Raw genomic sequence first — 25264 nt, 5'->3', positions numbered from 1 at the left:
AACAGGGGTGGCTAGGTGGCGCAGTGGATAGAGCACCAGCCCTGGATTCAGGAGTACCTGAGTTCAAATCCGGCCTCAGACACTTAACACTCACTAGCTGTGTGACCCTGGGCAAGTCACTTAACCCCAATTGCCTCACTAAAAAAAAAAAACAAAAAACGACTGAACAACAACATAACAAATATCAGAAGTTGCAAGGTTAACGTAAAATACTTTCATTAAATTCCTACTCTTAATACAAAGATAATTTTGAGTCCTTGAAAACTTGTAGCAGAGTTCAAGCCCTAGAAAGGCTTAGAGAATAAACTTGGGATCTCTTGTCTATGGATGGACATCCTGGGCTAAGTTGAACATTTACAGCCCCTTCTATTGAGAAATCAAGCAGAAGATGCCAAAAATCTCAGTTTTTAAATCCCCTAGAAACACTAATTCAGCTGTTAGTACTTTTTATTTTACATAGACTTGATCTACTACTAGAGGAATGGAATCATAACCATGTTGACATTCATATTATCAACAAAAGCAGAAGATATAAAAATTATTGCTATAAAGAAGTTTGACCTGCATATTCTCCTTGAAAATAGAAATAAAGAATAGGCAGAGGAGCAGCTAGGTGGCACAGTGGATAGAGCACCGGCCCTGGAGTCAGGAGTACCTGAGTTCAAATCCGGCCTCAGACACTTAACACTTACTAGCTTTGTGACCCTGGTCAAGTCACTTAACCCCAATTGCCTCACTAAAAAAAAAAAAAGAATAGGCAGAGAATCACTTTCTTCATAGCTTCAAAGGCAACAAAAAACATTTAGTTGAATATCATAGTTTTGTCTTTCCTAGGCTTATGATTCATATAAGAAAGCCATAATTTGGAATTCTGGTGTCTAAAGAAAATCCATCTGTTGGGGGTGGGGAGAAGAGTCCTACCTAATCAAGTACAATTGTACCAAAAGAAGAGGCTGCCTGCCCCACAGAAAATCTGACCTAATAAGCCTCAGCATAGCTCCCTTGACCCTCTTAATTCAGCAGGCAGGGAATATCCAAGCAAGATCAGGCCCTGTAAACAATAGGACCATTGGGCCTAGTGACCTGAGACCAGGCAAGGGAATGGAGGTGGTAATGTCAAGTGGTGTGGGCCTACCAAGGACAGTGGACAAGAGGGCCACTGCAGGGAAGCAAGAATGCTGTCTTGATATCAGCTGCACATAGTGCTCTGGAGACAAAGCTCTAGTCACCTGACAAGAGTTATGTCTCTGAATAAAAGCAAAAAAAAAAAAAAAATCACAGTAAAGATAATTATATCTTACGCAAACATCCTTCTCAGAGGGTAAAATAGAGAAGTTCTATGAAGAACCTGGCAATATCTTCCAAAATGGCTCAATATATACTTTAGTACTTAGTGACTTCAAATCAAAAGTGGAAACTGGAAAAATATGGTTCAGTATAAAATTATTAAAGAGGCTAAAGGCTGTTCAAAAGCATTGCATCCATTAATTGTAAATTATTTTTTAAATAAAAAGAATAGAATTGAAAGGTGCTGAATATAATATATACAGGACAACATCACTAGAAATGAAATTGACATCTTAATTGGGACATAGCAATTGTCTCAGAATTAGCTGTTTGTGTGCAGTCAGACCATTAGCTGGGTAGGACCAACTTTAAGGCTGGCTCTATAATAATGACAAATTATGGGCAATGTTAAAGATGAAGAGGTTCTGCAGATAATTAAAATAGTTCCAACCTTATCTGTTTAAATAAGGTGTTGATTCTGAAGGGAAAAAAAGAAAGGGAGTAGGGGAGGGAACAGGGAAATACATAAAAGTAAAGATGTTGATTTTATTGTCACATTCAAGAGAAGTTTAACAAATGTAAAACAATCACCACAATGAGGAAATCTAAAGAACCCAGTAACCATAGCAGCCAAGAGAAACACAGATTTAGAGTGCATGCTGACATGCAAAAAGCTACCAAAAAAAGATGGTGGAAGATTATGAAACCATTTCAAAAGGGGGCAGGGGGGAGAGAAGTAGACAAAGAGAAAATAAGCCTGCAAAGAGATTGGCTAATACTGCCAAATTATCCAAAGAGCATTTATAGATAAATCAGTAGGAATGCAACAGAGATACAAAATGGAATGGATTTGCTGGCATTTAACAAAATTATGTATTTTCATCAGAAGCAAAAGCAGGACCACCATAGTTGGACTCTACCTATTACCGTTCTACAACAAAAAGTAGATTAAGGACTTAGGAAGTTAAAATCAAGAAGAGTGTTTGGATTTGACCTCATACAATGAACTTATTGAAGAAATCTTACACAAGAAATCTATACCGAAAGTAACACAATTTTAAAGGCCCTTGGGGGCAGTTTTCAAGATTTCTCAAGGAGGGGAAGATACCAAAAGAATAAAAAAAGAAAAAGGTCATGAATAGTGTTCTTACAAAAAAAAAATCAACTGAGCAGACATCAGCAACTACTGACTTTTATGCCCATTTTCAGATATCCACAAGATTCTTCATGACAATGGCCCACATATAATATACTTTGAAGAAATTCTTACTGAAAATGTAAAAAGGGAACATTTTTCTTTAGCAGATCTCATATTTGTGGTCACATAACTGAGAAATGTAAAGAATATAATATCTTGAAATGTTTAGTGTTTATTAATTTCAGGAAAGCATTTGACTCAAGAAAGCAAATTGCAGCCTTGAAGGCTTTCCTCATACAAGTCGTTTGATTAAAATCATATATAAATACATGACAGACATGATAATACAGATAACTTAGTTCAACAATATGCTAAATTTTGACAAGTGGAATGTTAAAAGGTGTTCAGCAGTGTCATAGCAGATGCTTTGCATAAGAGCCAAATAAACCAGTGATTTCCTATTTATAATGAGGTATTCTGAATATTCCTATTCCTAGATGATGTCATACTAATTTAAACAAGTTCTGGAACACTATTAAAGCTTTATCAGAGAAATATGCTATAATATCAAAGAGATCAATCTAACAAAATGCACAGGAAAAACAATGTAGTTTTTTAAAGTACACTTTTCTTCCATTATGACAAGCAGCTGTCTAGTCATTCAGATAGATCAGTCATCTAATATGTGACAAAACCTGTAGATGGACAACGAACTTGGCTAGAATAATAGGAAAAAGAAATGAAGATGGGCGGCATTTGATAAATAAAGTGGTGCTTTCAATCACTAATTTCCCATTGCAGCAAAAGTTTGTCTCTTTAACACTAATATCCTCCCAATGATGCTTCAGATCAGTGAGTCATAGAACACTATGAACTCAGAAGAATTTAAATAATACATGAATCAAAGGGCAATTAAAATATGTGTTATGTATAACCAGGCTGTAACATGTTACCATCAATGTCATACTGGGAAGCCAAGTAAAAACATTATTGAAGAAATTTATGACCAGGGAAGGAGGTGGGCTAGTCATGTCACACTAATGAGAGGCAGCATAAGTAGTAACTAATATCCTTGAGATACTAAAGAAATACATGAATTGTTTTGATCTTCTATGGATGTTTGATGGGGAACTATAGACAAGAAATGGCCTGAATGGGAAAATGTAAGGGAGTTGTGATCTACCTTGTTTGAGGGAGTATCCATACCAATGAAATCAGGAATCTAGCAAAACATAGACAAATTTCCCAACTCAGAGTTATGAATCAAACAACTAAAGAGTGTGTTCCCCTTTGCACAGTTTGAATCCTCTAACATTTCTGGGTTTGTTCATTCATAATTAGAGATAAGTAAAATACAGCACACAGCTGAATTAAGGAATTATTCAGGAGACAATTTCAAATTTCTTGAATTTGAATGAGGTTAAAACACCATCTGTTTACTCTGAAATTCTGCCTTGCAACCATCACATGGGCAAAGATGACAAAAAGAGAAAAAAACAATTGTTATAAAGAAGCTGAGGGAAAACAAGCATTCTAATGCACTTACGGGGAAACAGTGAATTGGTTCAACAATTCTAGAAAGCAATTTGGACCTATACTCATAGAGTCATTAACCTGTTTCTTTAATTTAACAATACCACCATTAAGTAGGCATATACCCCAAAAGAAGGACCCATAGGTATTCAGAGCAGTACTCTTTATGGTAAGAAAGAATAAGAAACAAAGCAGGTGTCCATCAACTGGGAAGTGGCTGAATAAATTATGTTATAGGAATATGATAGGATCTTATTATACTGTAAGAAATGATGAAAGGAATAGATTCAGAGAAACCTTGGAAGACTTGCAGAACAAGAGAAACAATTTTTACAATGACCACAGTAATGTAAAGAAAGAGATCTTTGAAATACTTAAGGACATTAATCGATGTGACTTCAAAAGAGTAATGAATCATGTTTCCTTCTTCTTGTCAAAAGGGTGATAGACTTACGGTATAGAATGAGATTTACATGATCAAATAAAGCTAATGGGTACATTTTTTTGCTTGACTACACTTATTTCTTATAAAGGAAGGTTTCTGTGTGGAGAGGAAGAAATTATAAGGTAAGAGAGTTGATAAATAGAGATAATGGTACAATTTTTTAAAAAATCATCAAAGAAAAACTTAAAAATACACAGAAAAGAATGAGGAATTTGAAAGGAGACACAAAATATCAAAGTAGTGTTATTACTATCACATTATATTTCGTAAGTGCTTATAAAATGAACTACATATAAAGGAAGTTAATGGTTTTATCTTTTTTTCTGTTCTTTGTATATTGAACTGTTTGTATTTATTGATGTTTGATAAGTTCATTTAAAAAAAAAACTTGGGGCTGCTAGGTGGCTCAGTGGATAAAGCACTGGCCCTGGAGTCAGGAGGACCTGAGTTCAAGTCCAACCTCAAACACTTGACACTTACTAGCTGTGTGACCCTGGGCAAGTCACTTAACCCCCATTGCCCCACAAAAACCAAACCAAAACAAACCAAAACAAAAACTTACCACATTTCATGGGTCTATAAGACCAAAAGATTCATCAGTATACTACAGTTCATTTGCCTTAGCCGAACTTGGCAGGGAGATGATATATACCTAGAAGATACCCTACACAAGGAAAGATATTTGTTTCCTGGTGGGAGTGCCTAAGGCACTCCCTGGTCCTGGTGGCCAGAAGCCTGATGTCTGAGGGCTTGACAGTAATAAAGAACTAAGATACTGTTGTTTTTCTTATATGATTCTATGAAGAAAGGGAAAATAGACCGTGCTTCCACATGGTGCAATAGATTCTTGAATGTGGGGGTTCCAAATCCAGATCCTGAGAGTTTGGAATTAGAGGCCTTACTCTTATTGGTCCAGTGATGGAGAAGGAATCAGGAGGTGCTGGAGCAGGGGCTTAAGAGTCAGTGATAGGTGTTCAGTGGCCATACAAAGCTGACATACTATTGCTTTCTCCATAGTGGCAGGCAGAGTAGATCCCTGATACCCATGTGGCAGCTGGATTCACCCATCTGGCCCTACTCTCCAGGGTACTCAATGGTAATGGAGTGCTGAGATGTCACTTTTAGATGGCTGCTTCAAATAGTTAAGTGATACAGTGCCAAGCAAATATTCCCTCCACAATTGGCAGTAATATCCAAGAGAGGAGATTTCCAAATCCCTGAGACGATTGCAGCCATATTGTGGTGGTGACAAAGAACATAGTAGGTACTGCTGCCCTACTGGGCAGTGGATTCCAAGGCAAGTAGGACTCCAAACTTAGTACCTGAGTGGCCCTGGGGCTGGGACTGGGACTGGAACTGGAGTATCTGCTATCACCTATTTGGTGATGACAGCTCCACTCCTGCTCTCTTTCTTTACATCTATTTAGCTTAGGCCCTAGGACCATTGCTTTCTCATCAATATAATAAGAGATTGGAGCTCTCAATGTCCTTTCCAGTATTAACATTCTATCATTATATAATTCTAGTTTAAGACATTTAGTTTTTTCCTTAAAAGGAAAAAAAGAAAAAGGATTTAACAGATGAAAAGTCAATATATCTATCTTAATCATGTATATACAGGATATCCCAAAAATCTTAGTGTACCTTACTGCAATTTAAGAATAAGAATGTTAAATAATATATTTTGTTAAATAATAAATTTTGGTCTTTGGTCTCTTGTATATACTTAAAGCATAAGGGGGGAAGAAAAGTGATTCAGAAAGTCCAGGCAGTAAATTGCACTAAGACTCTTAGGACACCTATAATGCCAGATCCAAGGACATTAAAAATATTTCTAAAAGCCCATGAATATTCTGAAACACTTATCTAATTTAACCAAAATTATTTACCATCATTAATTATTTTAAGCACAGCTTTGGAGGATTAAAAACAGGAGGTAGTTTTTACTTCCCTCCTTTCATCACAGAGGTGGGGGACTATATATGTGGACTACTTCATATACTGTTAGACATGGTTAATGTGTTGGTTGCTTATTTGCCCTCTTTTAAATTCTTTGTTGCAAGAGACAATTTTCTAGGTATAGGGGACAAAAGGGGTAAGGGCGATATAAAAATAAAAGGTAGCAATAAAAAAGTATTTTTAAAAAGTAATTTTGAACTAAAAGAACATCATATCCAGTAATAGAGAAAAGAGCTTGCATTCTCAGACCAATCAAGATAGCCTTAGTAGTGAATTTCAATGTAGAGCTGAAATCCTATGATACAAGAAAACATTACATGGTCAAAGAGTAAGTTTTGAGTTCTTTCCTCCTCCTCATGTAACATAAGGATCTTCCATACTATAAGTGAAATGAATCCAAAGAGTGCCTAAGTTTTTAGTCTTCTAAAGAAAATGTCCAAATCATTTCTCTGAAGATTCAAAAAAAACTTTCAGGGCTTTAAAAAAATATTCACCAAAAGCTAAGAATAAGCACAAGAAATCTTAGCACAAGTGTAATCAAATTATATATAATAAATGGATTACACAATGAAAGGGCCTCATCTACCCCCATAAATGAGAATTTTGCACAAGAAACCATATAACAAAAAGTCACTCATTTTTTAAATGTGCCTCTATTAAGATATCCATTTCAGTCGCAATTCATCATGTGTATGTGTCTAAATTTTCTCTAGGCGAACTCCCCCTGATTTGACTTGAGTAGAAATTGTTCAAAAGTATGAGTGCAGGATATGACAGCATGTGTCTACCTAGCTTATTCTGTAAGGATGAAAATGACTTTGGTTTTTTGTTTTGTTTTGTCATTTTAATGGTTGGAACCTCAAAAGAGTTACTGTGACACATTCCGTTCAATAAAACAAAAACCAATATTTCTCATACGACGAACACTATGGAGTTTGCCAGAGTACAATGTAGCTATAAGCCAAAGGGATCATCCCAGGCTTTGACTGTCTGTAAATGCTACTCATGGAGTAGGAGGTATTACTAGTTAACAGAGCCCAAACTCTGGCAGGCCAGCCGGGCCTTAGTTTTGGGTGCAAAGGTGGGGAAAGCATGTTTCTTCTCCGCATCAGTATACTTCACATCCTTTTCCCCCTTGAGAGGAGGCAGTCTCCAGGAAGGATAAAAGGTCACAGCCTATTGAATGTGGGGATAGAGGTGTAGGGGAAGGATTAAAGGTTACTCGTCCCAGTTATAACTAAACTGCCCTTGTTCTCTCACAGAGTGGGGAAGGGTAGAGAAAGATGGACTTAGAGAGTGAGGGACTAGTAGAGGTCAGCAAAGAAGGGAGATGAGATGGGCTTCTCCTTGACCAGTTACTATAATGCACTGGCCCCTGGAGAGAAAGGAAGTCCAAGATATGGGGAGGAAGTATGGTCCTGGGATGTGGAGTGAGGAGAGGCTATGAGAAGAGTTACTCCCTAATCAGACTGCTATGATCGCTCCTCCTTAATTGTTTTGCCCCAGGTGGAAAAAATTCCCAGCTGTCCCTCTGTTAGCTAGCCTTCCACTATGGTGTCCAGGGACGTTACCAGTTCTGGAAGATCCCCTACAGGGCATAGCAGTTTATTCTGAAGGGACTCTAGTTCAAGAAATAGTCCCGCAAAACCAAAACAAACCAAAAACATTAGCTTGACTGTTCCTTTCTGGCAGCTGTGCTAATGCAGGCAGCTGAGCACATTTAATCCCCTAGTTTGGTTCAGTCCCCATTCTCCCTGCCTCTGGAGAGGTAGCTCTGAGCCAAAGCATACCCAAATAAAAACCACACTGCCACCCAATGGCTCTCTCAGTAGCTTTGGAGAAAACCTGACAATGTGCAGGTGATTTAGTGTACACTGGTTCCATGTGTACTGTACCATCTCCTCCAGCTTCCCGCCCCCCCAAGAAAAAAAGAGAGCAGCACAAGAAAGAAGATTTTATGCTTTGGTTGCTATGAGGTTCCCCCGCCCCTTTCCTCCTTTTTTTCCCACAGTTGCACAAGAGGGTTGTTTTGAGGAACAAGGCAAAAATAATAATAACTCAAAAGCAAAATTCAGAAGAAGAACAAGCGGAATGGGGTACATATAAACTACAAATATGTGAAAAGAAAAGTGAAATTAAATGAATGGACAAATAATCCCGATAAGGACTTAAAGAGAATAACTGAAAAGTTGCCCTGATATGTTTGGGTTTTTTTTGTTTTGTTTTTGTTTTTTTGTTTTTGTGGGGCAATGGGGGTTAAGTGACTTGCCCAGGGTCACACAGCTAGTAAGTGTCAAGTGTCTGAGGCTGGATTTGACCTCAGGTCCTCCTGAATCCAAGGCCGGTGCTTTATCCACTGTGCCACATAGCTGCCCCCCCCTGCCTTGATATGTTAAACATTGAAATGTATATGATATGTTTGTGACATGTTAAACATTGAAATGTTGTTTAGAGAACTGCTAATCAAGTTTTAATGGTTGTATTGAAGTTCACTGCTAATCTTTTCATAAAACATTCAAAGTAATAGTTTCTATTTACACATCACTGTAAGGTTCACCAAGAACTTTACATCTATCACCTCATTTGATCATCACAAATAAAGATCAACCACCTTGTGAGGCAGATGCTACTCCTATGCTCATTTTTCATATGAGGAAACTGAGGCTCAGAGAGACCTCCCCCCCAACTAGCACAATGTTAGACATCAAATAGATGTCTGAGATGGGATTTGAACCCAGGACTTCCTGACTCTGGTCACTATACTATACTGCCTTTCAAAAAAAAATTAAGGGGGCAGCTAGGTGGCACAGTGGATAAAGCACTGGCCCTGGATTCAGGAGGACCTGAGTTCAAATCTGGTCTCAGACACTTTACACTTACTAGCTGTGTGACCCTGGACAAGTCACTTAACCCCATGGCCCCACAAAAAATAAAATAAAATAAGTAAATATGCTCCTGAGTGGTTACCTCCTAACGATTATGTCACATCTAATCCCTGAGATCTGGCATCATTTATAAATTCTAAGAAAGTTCCCCTGTATTAAGACTGGGGTCATGCCACCAAAGAGCAATAGAGATAAGGCATTCAAATAGCAACTCAAAGCAGAAAGGGATCAGAAATTAAGAAAGAAGATTTATAAGCTTGTGGGTTCCCATCATGATTTGTGAGGCTATTGAAAAGGCGAGGAGATTGGAGAGAAGCAGAGGTGGGGATGAGCTCATAAACATCTCCAAGAAGCCCAACCCCGGGATCTTTAAAACAATCTTTCATCTTCTGCCCTGCTAATCTCTCCTACAAGAGAATTCATGCTCTTTCCTCCCTCCCTCATGCGCTGGCAGCTGGAAGAGCACCGGGCCGAGCAGAAGCAGCTAAAGCACCTGCAGAAGAGGCAGGCCCAGGTCATCAAGGAGAAGGACCAGTTGCAGAGTGAACACAGCAAAGCCATCCTGGCCCGGAGCAAGCTGGAAAGTCTGTGCCGAGAGCTGCAGAGACACAACAAGACTCTCAAGGTGAGCAGGCTCCTCTGGGGGCAGGATCTGAGGCCCTGCAAACTCAAACCACCGCTTGTGCCACCCCCTCTTTCAGTTCCCTGAATGAGGAACAGCCAAGTGCATCCTGGGTACATTCTGGAGCTCCCTGAGCTGTCTGCCACCCACTTGAAGCACACTTTTTTTTTTTTCTGGCAAGCCCCAGGGCTGGGGTGCTGGTGACCCCTACTGGTATCTAGCTGGTACCAGCTCTCCTCCCCAAATCTGGCTTTCTGAGCTCCTGCCTGCAGGAGAGAGAGAAGACAAACAGTCTTTTCTCCTTTTCCCAGCTCCTTAAAAACTAGGCTCAAGCAAAAAAAAAAAAAGAAAAAAAGTTAGCACTCAAATATTAAAGTATGACTTCTTTCTAAAGGAAAGCATATTGGGAGTTTAAATGATGAACTCAGGTAACACTATAAGATTAAAGAGGCCCTACCCTAGTCCTTTGAATGTTTTAGGAGTTAAGTACTTATGAGAACTTTTTCCCCCTTTGTTCTCAGAGTTTCGCTGTCCTAGAATTTATTACTTCTCTTGAAAAAGAAAACAGAGTCCAAAACCCCTCCACCAATATAATGTAAGCTCCTGGACAGAAGGAATTGTTTCATTTTTTCTCTTTCTTTTTCTGGGGTCTAGAGTGGTACCTAGTTCACGTAACAAATGGTTCATTTAATTCGACAAGTATTAAGTGCCTACTATGTGCCAGGCACTGGGGATACATAGTTGTCCTCCCTTATCTTCCAGGCCCCTCATTCCTTCACATATTCCTAGATGTAATGTTCTAGACCCAGGGGAGGTAGAATGGGCAAAGAGTATAAATTGGACTGTCTTGGCCTAGACAGAGTTTTCTTTTCATCTCAGAGGGTCTTTCTTTCAGACCTATTAATATGCAATTAATACGGCAGCCTTGGTCAAGATTACTTGGTTTCACTTTGCTCATCCAGAGTATGAGGGGGTTGAATTCAGTGGCTTCTCAGGTTCATTCCAGCTCTAAAACTATGGTCCCATGAACTGTTTCCCACAGATACATACCTTATATTATCCTCCACATCAACCCCATGAGGTAGATGGAATAGGTATCATTTTTGCGTGGAGAAAATGGAGGTTTGGAAAAGTCAAATGACTTGCCCAGGGTCACAAAGGAAAGAAATAACCAAGCTCTGACTCAAACCTAAGCAATAATGATAATGGGCAATAATAATAATAACAACAATAATGGTTATTATTATTTGCTATAATAACTAGCATTTATATAATACTTTAAGCTTACTTTACATATATTATTTCATTTGTTCCTCAAAACAACCCTTTCTATTTTACAGATGAAGAAACTGAGGCAGTAGGTAAAGTGACTTGTCCAAGGTCAAACAGCTAGTGTCCAAGGCAGGACTTGAACTCAAGCCTTCCTGACTCCCAGTCCAGCATTCTATCTTACTATTCCACCTCACCGTACGTCACCCAACTCCTACCTTCCTTCAGTGTTATTACCAATATACACATTATGTTGCTTCTCAGTTATTTTAAAGTGGCAACCTTCAGTCCTATCCATGTACAAATTTTCAAAGAACCAAAAACTTTCAGTATTTACAATGGGAATCCCTGAAAAGGTTTGAATTACGTGAAAAATTATAGACATGGTAATTGACAAAGTAATGTCATAGTAAGCACCAGAATAGTCATCCTGTAAATAGGCACACAGAAAGGATTGAGAAAACGTGGGAGCTCTTCAGACAATAATTCCTACTAAAAATAATGGAGTGATCACTTCACTTGTCTGTATGTGTTTTCACTAATTACGGCATAAGCCTTCAGCAGTGTGGTTAATTTGATTACACACAGACACTGGCTCTGTTCAGTGCTGGCAAGATACTGCTCTCTAATAGATAATACTTCCAGTTTCTACAATACTCCTTTTCAGCTAAGGATCCTGAAGCATTTGACAAACATTAATTAATTAAACACCAATGTTCCTATGAGGTATGCATTATTACCCGTGCTCACAAGGGGATAAACCGAGACAGGGGGAGATTAAAAGACTTTCCTAAATGTGCAAGCCTTATACACAAAACCAGAAGCAAACTGAGGGCCCTAATACCCTGACCTCTTCTTTAATCAAGAGATCACATTTGTTGTCTGGGAAATGGGGAATCCAGGGTGATGAGCATCTCTAATTCTCAGGTTACCTTGTTGCCAGGAGTGATGGTTTCAGTAACGTTCAAACCTGGCATCACTGCAAAGCCTGCGCTGAGAAAAATAATAAACATGGACTGGGGGGAGGGAGTGGGTGTGGAAAGTCTTTGTAACTTGAGAATTGATTTCACTAGGAGTAGTGTCTGATGTGTTTATCTATATTCTCCTATTTAAATTTAAATTTAAAATTTAAGAACCTAGGTTTTTAAAGCAAAGAGGGAACTAAGAGATCTATCACAACCTCTCTTTTAAGAGATGAGGAAACTGAGGCCCAGGGAAAAGAAATGCTTTGCCGAACTTTCCAAAAGTAGTTAGTAACAGAGGCCACCCCAGGTCTTCTGACACCAAACCTAGTCCCCTTTTCAGAATTTCTATTTCATTGTTTTAGCAAAGCCGCAGCAGGGATAAAAATAAAAAATTAAATTTGAGTTGGAAATGAAGAATAAAGGGATTTGAAGGTGAAAGATATGGAAGATATGGATGGGTATAGAGAGGAAGGACCACTCTTGGCCATGACCACACTCTAGCTATTACCACATGCTTATCATTCTAGGAGGCTAGAGAAAGCAGAGGTGGGGCATGCCAACGTGTGTTGCTGTAACCATCCAAAGTTGTTTCTACCATCTCATGGTTTTGTTTTGTTTTGTTGTTTTTGGTGGGGCAATGAGGGTTAAATGATTTACCCAGGGTCACACAGCTAATAAATGTCAAGTGTCTGAGGTCGATTTGAACTCAGGTCCTCCTGAATCCAGGGCCAGTGCTTTATCCACTGCGCTATCTAGCTGCCCCCTTTTCTACCACTTTATGGAAATATAACATTCTATCCTCAATGGATCAAAGAGCCCTTCCTTTCATGTGTGTGTGTGTGTGTGTGTGTGTGTGTGTGTGTGTGTGTGTGTGTGTGTGTGTGTGTGTGTGTATATTCACCAGTAGTAGCCTGAAGTGATTATATTCTGTTTTTTTGGTTTTTTTTTTGTTTTTTTTTTTAAGTGAGGCAATTGGGGTTAAGTGACTTGCCCAGGGTCACACAGCTAGTAAGTATTAAGTGTCTGAGGCCGGATTTGAACTCAGGTACTCCTGAATCCAGGGCCAGTGCTCTATCCACTTTGCCACCTAGCTGCCCCTGAAGTGATTATATTCTATTTAATTTTTAATTTAACATTTCATGACCTAGGTTTTCAGAGGTAAGAGGGACCTAAGAGATTATCTGTCCCAACACACACACACACACACACACACACACACACACACGTATATGGGATAGTTTTCATGAAATATCATAATATACTTGAAAAGAATAAAACTGCAACTCAGATTAGTAGAGTTGACTAGTAGAGGCACTTCTAGGATATCTGCTTTAATGAAAAACAGACCATTTAATCATTATAGGTCATAGAGTTTTTGAACTTCAAGGGAATTTAGAATTTATTTAGTATACCCCTCAACCTCATTAATTTTAACTTGTGAATCTGAAGCAAATATTCTTTCCCTAGAGTCCCCAAGTCCTTCCACAATGTGTGGGGGGGGGCGGGGGAGGGCAGAGGGAGTCCTTTGTTTTTACTGACCTCTAACTGAAATTTAACATTTTCTTCAATTATTTAAAAACATAATTCCGAGGAGTCCATAGAATTTACCAGCCTGCTCAGTAATCCATGCCACAAAATAGATTAAAAAGACCTGACCTAACATATTTGAAGGTGAAAGTTTGTTCCCATAAGCATTTTAGGTATTTTCTCTTGCAATTTTGTTTGCATTTTTAATTTATATGTTCTTGCTTAATGACAACAACAAAATACTTCAGAAATAATAGTAATTTCCTAGCCAGAGGAGTCAAACCTTAAGCTTCATTTTATTTGCTTTTCTTGGCCTATTAGTAAAATATCTGTTGCAAAATGCCAGAGTTGTCATAAAGTGGTTTGAGACTAATCATTGTGTCATTAAACGAACAAAAGAGCAGTCATGAGCCATGCGTTTTAGTGTGGCTCCTCCACAATTTGTGTGTCCATGAGCCAGTCAGTTAAGTTTTCTGGGCCTCTGTCTTCTCATCTTTGAAAGAAATTGTTAAGGTCTCTTCCATCTCTAACATTCCATGAGTCTAGGTTTGCTTTTTGCTCTGAAGATTTCCCTTTCCCTTCCTACTGTTGGCTAGCAAAGCAATAAAAGACTCTTATTTGTGGTGTTTGCATCCCTCTCAGAGAGGGAATATAGACCAATGAAAACCACATTGGATCAGAAATCAGAAGATGCACATAATTTTAGCTCCAGCGTGAATACAAAGTAGTTGTGAGATCTTGAGGAAATCATTTAAACTCTTTTTGGTCTCCATTTCATAATCAATAAAACAAAGGAATTGAGCTAAGTGATCTCTAAAATGCTTTCATCTTTCTTTGTAGCCTTACTGTGTAGCACAGTGCCTGGCACATAGTAGGGCTTTCATAAATGCTTGTTGACTAAATAACATTCTATGATTTCAGTATCTTATGATCAAAGGAGCACAGAGGCAGAGTTAGAAGGGACCTCAAAGACCACCTAATTCAAGCCCCCTATTTTAATTCAAACCCCCAGTATGCTATATTTGAGCATACTGAAGCACAAGGATGTTAAGTAACTTGTGTCAGAATTTGGGGATTTGAACCCAGAACTTTTGACTCTAAGCCTTGATTCCCTTTCCACTGTACCTTGCTGATATAGTTAATCCTGATTCTAAATTGATCAGAATTTCTCCTGTACCCATCCTTATTGAGTTCTGAATGAACCCTTACAGAGTTATTACCAATTATTTTTAAATAATGGACCCTTAAATATCACATCTATATCACAAAGATGGGTATAATTCTACTTCTTTTGTAAGAGCTAGTCCCACAAGACCAGCCAGTATACTCTCTCCCAACCCTCCATGATACCTCCAAAATAGGACCAGGCACACAAGTGTCACTCAACACACTCACACATACATAGACATATAGACAGATATATATATATAAATGCATACATATATGTACATACGTGTTTGGTTTTATATACATATATATTTTAATTCTTAAATTACAAATCCTATTACTTTTGCACACTTAAGAGATCTATAGTTTTGTCAGTGTCAAATCCCACCCTCCAGTTACCAGTATAGATGGGAACCCCTCTATACCTGAACAGACAGCCTGGAGCATTCCTGTGACTAGAAAATTTATCATCCTGTGACCAACTTGGTGATAAGTCTCATTGAAGCAGCTATGCTGATTCTTGGGAATAGTTCCACTGGAATAGTCTTAGTGACTTTCATGAATGATAATGTCAATATCAGTTGATGGAAAACATCAAAAGAAAATTTCTGAGAAACAGTTGAATTACTATGCCTTTTGATAAAGCATGTTTTGCAAAATGCTTTCTTTTTGAAACTTCACTGGATTTATCTGGAAATTACATACTACCTATGAGACAGTACTCAAATCACAACTTCCCTGGGCCTCAATTTTCTTATCTATAAAATGGGAGGGGGTGCAATTCAATTCAAGAAACATTTATTCACTACTTACTATATGCAGAGGGCTGGGCTAGGCATTTGTGGAGATTCCAAGTTTAGATTAAACATGTTCCCTTTGATTTTCATCTAGTAACACATTAGATGTTACATGCAGATTGCTAAAACACATATTAATATATTACAAGGGCATTAGAGAGTCACAAAACAGGATCTAAGACAGAAGGTTGCTTCCCATGAGGGGTACAAAAGAAGACTTTACATACAAGATGGCCTATCAGTTGAATTTTTTTTTTTTTTGGTGAGGGAGTTGGGGTTAAGTGACTTGACCAGGGTCACATAGCTAATAAGTATCAAGTGTCTGAGGCCGGATTTGAACCCAGGTACTCCTGACTCCAGGGCTGGTGCTCTATCCACTGTGCCACCTAGCTGCCCCTATCAGTTGAACTTTAAAGGATGGGTAGGAATTCAAAAGATAGAAGGTATGGGAAGAAATCATAGGCATAGGAAATAGTGTGGGTAGCTCTGTAGAGGCAGGAAAACCCAAAGTATGTTTTGGGGATAAGTCCAGCTTAGCTGAAGCATAGAGTACATATGGAAGAGAAATTCAAGGTAAGGCTAGAAAGGTAAATGCTTGTTAACTGATTGAGTCATGCCAGGTTGTAGAGGACCTTGAATGTCAAACAAAAATGTTAAATCTTTATTCTGTGGGTAAAAGGGAGCCACTAAAAATTTTTAAGCAGAGAAATTATATGACCAGGTCTATGTATAAAATTAGTCTGGAAGGAGTAGGAAGTATAGATAGAAGGGAGAAAATTGAGGTGGGAAGACCTATTGGGAGATTATTGCTATCGACCAGGTAGGTTATATTGAGACGCTGTCTTAGGATGTTAGCAATGGGAATAGAGGAAGGGATGGATAAGAGAAGAGCTGTTATGGAGGTAGAATCAATAGGTCCAGATAACCAGTTGAAGATGAGAGGTGAAAGAAAATGAAGTTTCAAAGACAACACCAAAACTTTGAATGCAGGGGATAGGAGATAGTGGTACCCAGGAGAAATAGTAAAAGAGAAATAAGTTTTGGAAGATGGAAAAGTATAGTTTTAGACATGTTTCTTTTTAGGTACTGGAAGTACATTTTTTATGACACTACTCTTTGTTAGTTTTCTTCCTACCTGTCTGATCACTCTTCTATTCCACTGAGGCAATGAGGATTAAGTGACTTCCCCAGGGTCACACTGCTAGTAAGTGTCAAATGTCTGAGGTTGGATTTGAACTCAGGTTCTCCTGAATCCAGGGCCAGTGCTTTAGCCACTGTGCCACCAAGCTGCCCCTCTTCTATTCCTTTTGCCCATTCAACATCAATCTTCTGCCTGCACTTAGCCTGTGGGGCTCCCCAGAGGAGTTCCCCAGAGATCCATCTAGGGTGCTCTTCTCTATATGTACACATATAGTGTACATATAGTGATCTCAATGATCTCAGCAGCTTCCAAGGGTTCAAGAATTATTTCTATACAAATAATTCTTTTTTTAAATCATAAAAGTATTCTATTATTTTCTAGTCAAATGTTGACATCATTTCCAACACTTGTTTTTATAAGATTTCTACTTCCAAATTTTTCTTCCTTCCTCCCTTCCCTTTCCCCCTCCCCAAGAAAATAAGCAATCTGATGTAGGTTATGTATTATAAAAATAATTCTTAGGGGGCAGCTAGGTGGTGCAGTGGATAAAGCACTGGCCCTGGATTCAGGAGGACCTGAGTTCAAATCCAGCCTCAGACACTTCACACTTACTAGATGTGTGACCCTGAGCAAGTCACTTAGCCCCCATTGCCCTGCAAAAAAACAACAAAAAATAATAATTCTTACATTTATATTTCCATCCTTAATCTCCAACACTACGAATTGCCTTTGGGATACCACCTTGATGTCCCATTAACACCTCAAATTTAACACGTCCAAGATTGAATCCATTCTCTTCCTTCTAACAAAACCCTACACACCTTCACCAAACTTCTTCATTTCCATTAAGGGCAATCTTTCCAATGATCCAAGTTCAAAGCCTCAGAGTCATTCTCAACTCTTTTCTCTCCCTCACCTCATTCCTATCCAATTAGTTACCAAGACTTGTCAGTTCTATTCCCACAGTATCTCTCTAATCTATTCTCTTCCCTTCTCAACTCATATAACCACTACTTAGTTCAAATTCTCATTACTTTCACATGAATGAGCATAAGAGCCTTCTCATTGGTCTCCCTGCTGCCAGTCTCTTTCCCTCCCTAATCTTCCACACAGTTGCCAAAATAATTTCCTAAGACACAGAACTAACCATGTCACTCCCTTGCTCAAAAGCTTTGAGCATTTTCCTGTTGCCTATAAGATAAAATACGAATACCTCCCCTGGCATTTAAACCCCATCACAGTCTGTCTTCCACATACATTTCCAGACTTACTGCCTACCATTTCTCTTCCCAGCCAAATGAGAATCCTAGCCATTTCCTGGACTCAATATTCCATCTTTTGCCTCCTCACAAGCTATTCCTCCATATCTGGAATGCACTTCATCCAAATCTCCAGCTATCACAATCCTTTGTCTTACTTCCAGGCTCAATTCAGGTGCCACAACCTTCCCAATGAAGTATGCCCTATACCTCCCCTATTGTTCAAGATCTCTCCCTCCTCAATTTTCTTTTTATAATACTTATTTTTGTACATGCTATGTCTAAGAATAGAAGGTGTGATAAAATAATGGGATTTGGCAGACACCCAGCGGCCCCACCTGAAGACTGATTTAGAATTGTTTGAATTGGGTGAGAATGAGAAATTAAGTACCTACTTAAGGGTGATTAGATGGAAGCCACACCTGGCTGGCCCTGAGTGACATTGTTCTCAGAGGCAGTGTTTTACTCTCAACCAATCAGTCAATCAGTCTCAATCAATCAATCCCTTTTGGGGAGGGAGAGAGGAACTAGGAAGCAGATGCTCGCTCACTCCCTTTCTCCATGAGGAATAGGTGTGTGGTGGCAGACGGGAGAAAAAGGAGGCGTCCCCCTTGTCATTTGGACATCGGCTTGGTGGTGAGAGATTTTACATGGGCTGCTAGGAAAAGGAAGGTTTCTTTTCCTCTGGCTATAACGAATAGATCCAAGCTAGGATTTTCCATGCTATAAAGAATCTGTTCTCAGTCTCTCTCTTTTCATGAACTTATAATATATTGTAATAAATCTTTAAAAGCTTAAACTCTTACTGAATTTATCAGTGATTTTAGCCAGCTCCCCCCCAAAGTTGGGGGTGCAGATTAGAACCCACAATTTAGATTTTAAACAACACAAAGGTAAGCTCCTTGAGGGCAAGGACAGTTTGAGGGTTTTTTTTTTCACTATATTTCCAGTGCCTCCACAGTGGCTTACCCATAATTAGAGCTTGATCAGTGCTTGTGAAATGGAACAAAATGTCCTACAATAAGTTGGAGATGTGGCTGGTGAGCTCAGACAAGAAACCAAAGGGTAATGCTTGCGCTGTGTACCTCATAGGGTTGTTGTGAGAATAGTCCTTTTAAATTGTAAATAAAATGTGAACTATAAAATATTCACATTCTCAAACTGTGACTTACTTCATCATTTTGAGTTTCCTCCAACATTGCTAATTGTTCCAGGTCTGCCTGTCGAATGTGACTCTTATCTACAGTAAAGATGAAACATAACTACTGTTGTTTACAGAATCCCCCTGCCCTCCCCACTCCATTCGCATCCCCTCCCTCCAAAAAAAAGAAAACCATCTTCAGGACTTAATTTGAATTTGTTAGGCACTTTTGTTAGAAAGTTCCATACTATACAGTTTTTACTTTTTACTGATGAATGCATAAAATGTCCTTGTATATTATAAATTAATCAAACAGACTAGAAAGGAACCCTTCAATGTCTATATGTGATTTGCCAGCTGTGTAAGTGTCTCTATCTTTATTTTTACATGGAAACATTAAACCCTTTTACTCTAAAAGAATGGGAATAAGACGCACAAAGCAAACAGCACTCAATATAGATGTGTGGGAAATTTTGGTATATTGTCAGTGGGTCTGAGTGAATGGAGAGTTTTGATTTAGAAGGAAAAAGGGAAAAGAAATGACATTATGAAAGTTAATTTCCAATTCTGCCATGCTAACAAAGTGAAAGAAGAGAAAATTAGATGTTTCTTTTAGAGTTTTAGAGGGTTTGAAACTTATCATCACACCCAGAATCAGAATTTTCCAGAGAATATGTCAATTACCCCATGTGACACATGACTGTTTTTTCGAACAAAAGCTCACTATCCAGGAGGTTTGCTGAGACTAGTGCAACTGCTCAGTAACTATTTTAGTTCACCTTGTTACTGATCTTTCAGGGAACCTTTTTCTTAAGAAAAAGGATAACATACTGTTCACCTGGGTGAACGTATGATATTTCAATAACATTATTAGGCAGTTGAAATGTCTTGGTGGTGATATAGAGGTGTGAGGCTGATTTTCCTCCTCACAGCAAGCCACAGGAGTGGATGCTTTGAACCATCACTTTTAACTCCTGGCAAGAAAGTGACCTTTGTTTCCAGCTAAACACAGTCAGATCAGAACTGGGTATTGTGGGCTTGGTAGAAATTGCCACAGTTCATTCAAACACTCAGCTGGAGCCTAGTCATTTTTCAGACAAGCCTGTTCATAAGTAACTATTAGAAACAAGGTGTTCACAGCACCTGTTTCCAGGAACTATTCACCCATCATTTATATTTGTATGTTGAACTGATATATATTTACATCATGGTAAAACGGTATGATTTAGAAAATAACTCAAAATTTCTTATGCACATGTTTAATTATGCTTTCTCTTCATCTTGTTACTGATCTTCAGCCTAAAAAGATTTTGTAAATTGTGGGGTGGTTACTGAAACTCAAAATCAAATATTGTTCTTCTTTTCAACAGGAAGAAACTCTTCAGAGGGCACGTGAGGAAGATGAGAAAAGGAAAGAGATCACAAGTCATTTTCAGGGCACACTGAGTGACATCCAGACTCAGATTGAGCAACAGAGTGAAAGAAACACTATGCTATGCCAAGAGAATACAGAGCTAGCAGAGAAACTGAAAAGCATCATTGATCAGTATGAACTCAGAGAAGAGGTAAGAACTATATCAAGCCACACCAAAAAAGGGGCACTGAGCCACTGGGGTAGATAGATAGCACAACATATAGAATGCTGGACTTGGGAGTCAAGAAAACTTGAATTCAAATCCTGCCTCAGATACTTACTCTGTGGCCCTGGGCAAGTCATTTAACTTCTTTGGCCTCAGTTTCCTTCTCTGTAAAGTGGGGATAATAATAGCACCAACCTTCACAAAGTCATTGTAAGGATCAAATGAGATAGCATATGTAAAGTGCTTTGCAAACCTTAAAGTGTTCTGTAAATGGTAGCTATTATCAACTAAGGAAATTGTGGGAATAAGGTTTAGGCCCACTCATTAATGGACTTATACCTAGGAGCAGTTTTCTTTCTAAACCAAGAAGATTACAGATAACATTACTGAATCAATGAAATTCATCTGAATTTACATGCTTACAGTACCTAGAAATACATAAAAAATGAAGTAAGTAAAGTTCTATGATTCAAACCATTTTTCATCCATTTTATTTTTTAAGTGTGACTAGTTAAGCCAATCTTTTCAGTATTTTTGTGGATTTCACTAAACGAGCTTTGTAGTATTCTGAGATCCAAGGGCATTTGGAATTTTGTCATCTCTTGATAGAAATATGTGGAGAACTGAGTTTTGTAATAATGCTTTTAAGAGAAAGGAATTACATAGTAAGATAAATGCGACAATTTTGTCATTCTACCTTCTAGTCCACAAATTTCGATCCAGCTCCAGGAATGCGTGTATGGACTAATACACAGAGAAATGATAAGCGAAAAGAAGGACATTCATTTAGGACCAAAAAAGTTAGAACTGAAAGGAACCTTAGTCTCATTTTACAGATAAAGTCCAACAGTGTCTTATTCAAGGTCAAATAGGTAATATGACAGAGGTAGGATTTAGAGCCAATTGACCGGAAATATTCCAAACTAGCAGTGACCTGGAGCCACTTCTATCTATCTGAAACACTCGCCACTATAGAACCATACTCTTCTCCCCAGGGTTGAGTTAAAAATTAGACCAACCTCTGAATATGTTGAAAGCAGAAGAACATTTGTCTCTACATTTTCATCCTGTTTCTTAGCCCTTAGTAAATCACTGTTGTCAGGTCATTGACCTAGTATTGGGATTGGCCATCTTGTGACCACAGATCCACATACAGCTCTTCAGTGATTTATGTGCATTCCTTGAAGCCAGTGTAAAGAATTGGCAGGTTCTAAGTTGCTAGAATTCTTTTTTTTTTTTCTTGCGGGGCAATGAGGGTTAAGTGACTTGCTCAGGGTCACACAGCTAGTAAGTGTCAAGTGTCTGAGGCCGGGTATGAACTCAGGTCCTCCTGAATCCAGGGCCGGTGCTTTATCCACTGTGCCACCTAGCTGCCCCCTAGAATTCTTTAAACAAAGACTAGAAGACCAATTGTTATTAAGTTGTGAGGTGGTACAATAGATAGAGCACTGATCCTGGAGTTGAGAAGAACTAAGCTCAAATACAGCCTGCAGCTCCTACTAGCTGTCTAACATTGGGCAAGTCACTGAATCTCTGTTTGCTTCCATTACCTCAAAGGTAAAATAAAAACAATAATAGTGCCTACCTAGTCCCACAGTTGTTATTAACATCAAGTGAGATAATATTGTAAAGCACTTAGCATAGTACATAGTAGGTATTATATAAAATGCTAGCAATAATTACTATTATTAATTATTGTCAAAGATGTTAGAGAAGGAATTCTTTTTTCAACTATTGGTTGAATTGGATGGCCTCTTAGCTCCTTTTCAATTCTGAAATTTGCTGATTTTGTGAAAAAAGTCACCATTACAATTTATCCTGATGCTGAGATTAAAAGTAATAGTATAGGAGCAGCTAGGTGGTGCAGTAGATAAAACACCGGCCCTGGATTCAGAAGGACCTGAGTTCAAATCTGACCTCAGAAACTTGACACTAGCTGTGTGACCCTGGGCAAGTGACATAACCCTCATTGCCCTGCAAAAAAAAAAAGTAATAGTATAATATTAACCCTACAGTGCAGACGTCCTACTGCTCCATTATGAACATATGCCAGTTATAGTCAGTATACTAAATGAAGTAGGTATTGAAATTTTGAAAAAGCTTCATTGTGAATCTTTATCAATCACCTTGTAGAATTCTGGATTCTTCTCTGGGTCAAACAGATTAAAAATCAGGAGGTATATATCTGTTCCTACTAGGTATATCACCTGGGGAAAGTCACTAGGCCTCAATTTCTTCAGCTAAGAAAAGAGAAGACTGTGGTAGATGATATCAAAGATCTTTTCCAGTTAGTTGTAACAACTCTCTACTTCTAGGATGCCTACCTTCTTTAATACAGTGGATGATTTAACAACATTAGGGAAGATAATGGGGAAAAAGTGGATTCTCACTCTGAGCTCATCCAAAGCTATTGGACAAGGGGGCAGCTAGGTGGCGCAGTGGATAAAGCACCCGCCCTGGATTCAGGAGCTCCTGAGTTCAAATCCGGCCTCAGACACTTGACACTTACTAGCTGTGTGACCCTGGGCAAGTCACTTGACCCCCATTGCCCCGCAAAAACAAAACAAAACAAAACAAAAAAACAAAGCTATTGGACACCTCTACTTAATAGGCCTGATATTTTAAAATGTAGGGATTATATAAATTTCTATTTAAAATGCAGGGAATAGGGGGCAGCTAGGTGGCGCAGTGGATAGAGCACCGGCCCTGGAGTCAGGAGTACCTGAGTTCAAATCCGGCCTCAGACACTTAACACGCATTAGCTGTGTGACCCTGGGCAAGTCACTTAACCCCAGTTGCCTCACTAAAAAAAAACACACACACACACACACAAAATGCAGGGAATAGTACAAAGGGACCACAGTGCAATGTTAGGCATTCTTGGGAAGCACATTGAGAAGATTTTACCTATATTGGAACTTTAAAGTTTTAAGCCAACAGAGTACAGTGGGAAGCAGTTGGGTTTAGTAGAGAATGCCCTGACTCTGGAGTTGAGTATCCACATTCAAATCCTGCCTCCAATACTTATGATCTGTCTCACCTAGAGCAAATCACTTCACTTTCTAAAGCCTCTGTTTAGACATATGTAAAATAAGGGGATCGAATTAGATGGCTCTGTGGTTCCTTACAGGTCTAGATCTATGATCTTAGCCACATGAAGACATAATGCCCAACACAGTGAGTTTTTGCTACCACCAATGATGTTTCCTTTCCTTCTCCAGAAGAGGGAGCTATATACACTTCCCTTGATTAAGCTCTGTTCTTTTGTCATTGGGTCCTTTTTTCTGTCATGGAACTTCAAAATGAAGGCGAACAGATCTTGCGTTGATAGGAATATTGTCTGACAATTCTCAGGCAGTCATAAATAAATCCTTTTTTTCTTCTTTCTTTCATGTGTGTGATTTGTTCTTCTCTAGCATCTGGATAAAATATTTAAGCACCGGGAACTCCAACAGAAGCTGGTGGATGCAAAACTTGAACAAGCCCAAGAAATGATGAAGGAAGCAGAGGAGCGACACCAGAGAGAAAAGGAATATGTACTTATCATTTTAAACATCTGCCTGTTATACTTTAATCTCATGTCACAAAGAAACCCCTAAGGGGCAGCTAGGTGGTGCAGTGGATTAAGCACCGGCCTTGGATTCAGGAATACCTGAGTTCAAATCCGGCCTCAGACACTTGACACTTACTAGCTGTGTGACCCTGGGCAAGTCACTTAACCCCCATTGCCCCGCAAAAAAACAAAAAGCAAAAAAACCCCAAAGAAACCCCTAAGCCTCTTGTATTCATGAATTGTCACAGATGGACAGGGTTCTATTATTAAATGGAAATGGAAACAAAGGCTTCTTCACCCTACCCACCCCCAACAGCGGGAAAGTTCAAATTTGATCTTAAGAAAAACCTTGATGGATAATCAAGAGTCTAGGTAGTATCTGATCTGCATTACTTCCCCCCCTAAATTTTAATTGATGTCTTTTGTTTTTTATACCAGTCATTTCCTGGTGGTAGTACCTGGTAAACACTAAAGAGATCTCCTTCCCAACAAAAAGAAACAGTTAAATTAACTTGCCCAGTAACTGCCTTCAACTGGGACATTTTTAATATGCAATAATCAATATCTATCATCTGATTTGTCCTCTGGAACCAATATTGGTCTTTATCTTTCATTTGAGTTCAGCTGACTTTTAGAAACAAACATTCCTACTGTGTGTTCTAGGGAAAGTACTAGCATCCTCATACACTACATCAATATATATAGTATATTAGGACATATATATGTATGTATAGAGAGACAGAGAGGAGAACATCCTTTAATTTTTTCATATGCTATCAGAGTATAGGCTCCTTAGAGTTAGGGACTATAATGTATTTAACATTTGTATCCCCAGAGCCTAATATAGCACCTTGCACATAGTAGGCACCTATTAACAATCCATTGAACTAAGAAGTCAAGTTAGTGGTCATTTATCAAGAATCAATTATGTCCATCATTGTGTGGGTTACTGTGGAAAAGTCAAAAGAAAGAGAATATATAATCTCTGACTTTTAG

General features: G+C 38.7%; 1 protein-coding gene across 1 annotated transcript in view; it reads left to right on the top strand.

The window, feature by feature from the left end:
- TXLNB (taxilin beta) overlaps positions 1-25264 on the top strand; it is an 81198-nt gene that overhangs the window by 34581 nt on the left and 21353 nt on the right. The window contains exons 4-6 of the mRNA XM_043963514.1: positions 9702-9872; positions 20506-20700; positions 24132-24251. Of these exons, the coding sequence (XP_043819449.1) occupies positions 9702-9872; positions 20506-20700; positions 24132-24251 (486 nt within the window). The remainder of the gene's footprint in view (positions 1-9701; positions 9873-20505; positions 20701-24131; positions 24252-25264) is intronic.

Source organism: Dromiciops gliroides, chromosome 4 (genome assembly GCF_019393635.1).
Source record: "Dromiciops gliroides isolate mDroGli1 chromosome 4, mDroGli1.pri, whole genome shotgun sequence".
NCBI classification, from domain to species: domain Eukaryota; kingdom Metazoa; phylum Chordata; class Mammalia; order Microbiotheria; family Microbiotheriidae; genus Dromiciops; species Dromiciops gliroides.
Note: the sequence above shows the minus strand (reverse complement) of the source record. Positions and strands in the feature narration are given on the sequence as shown.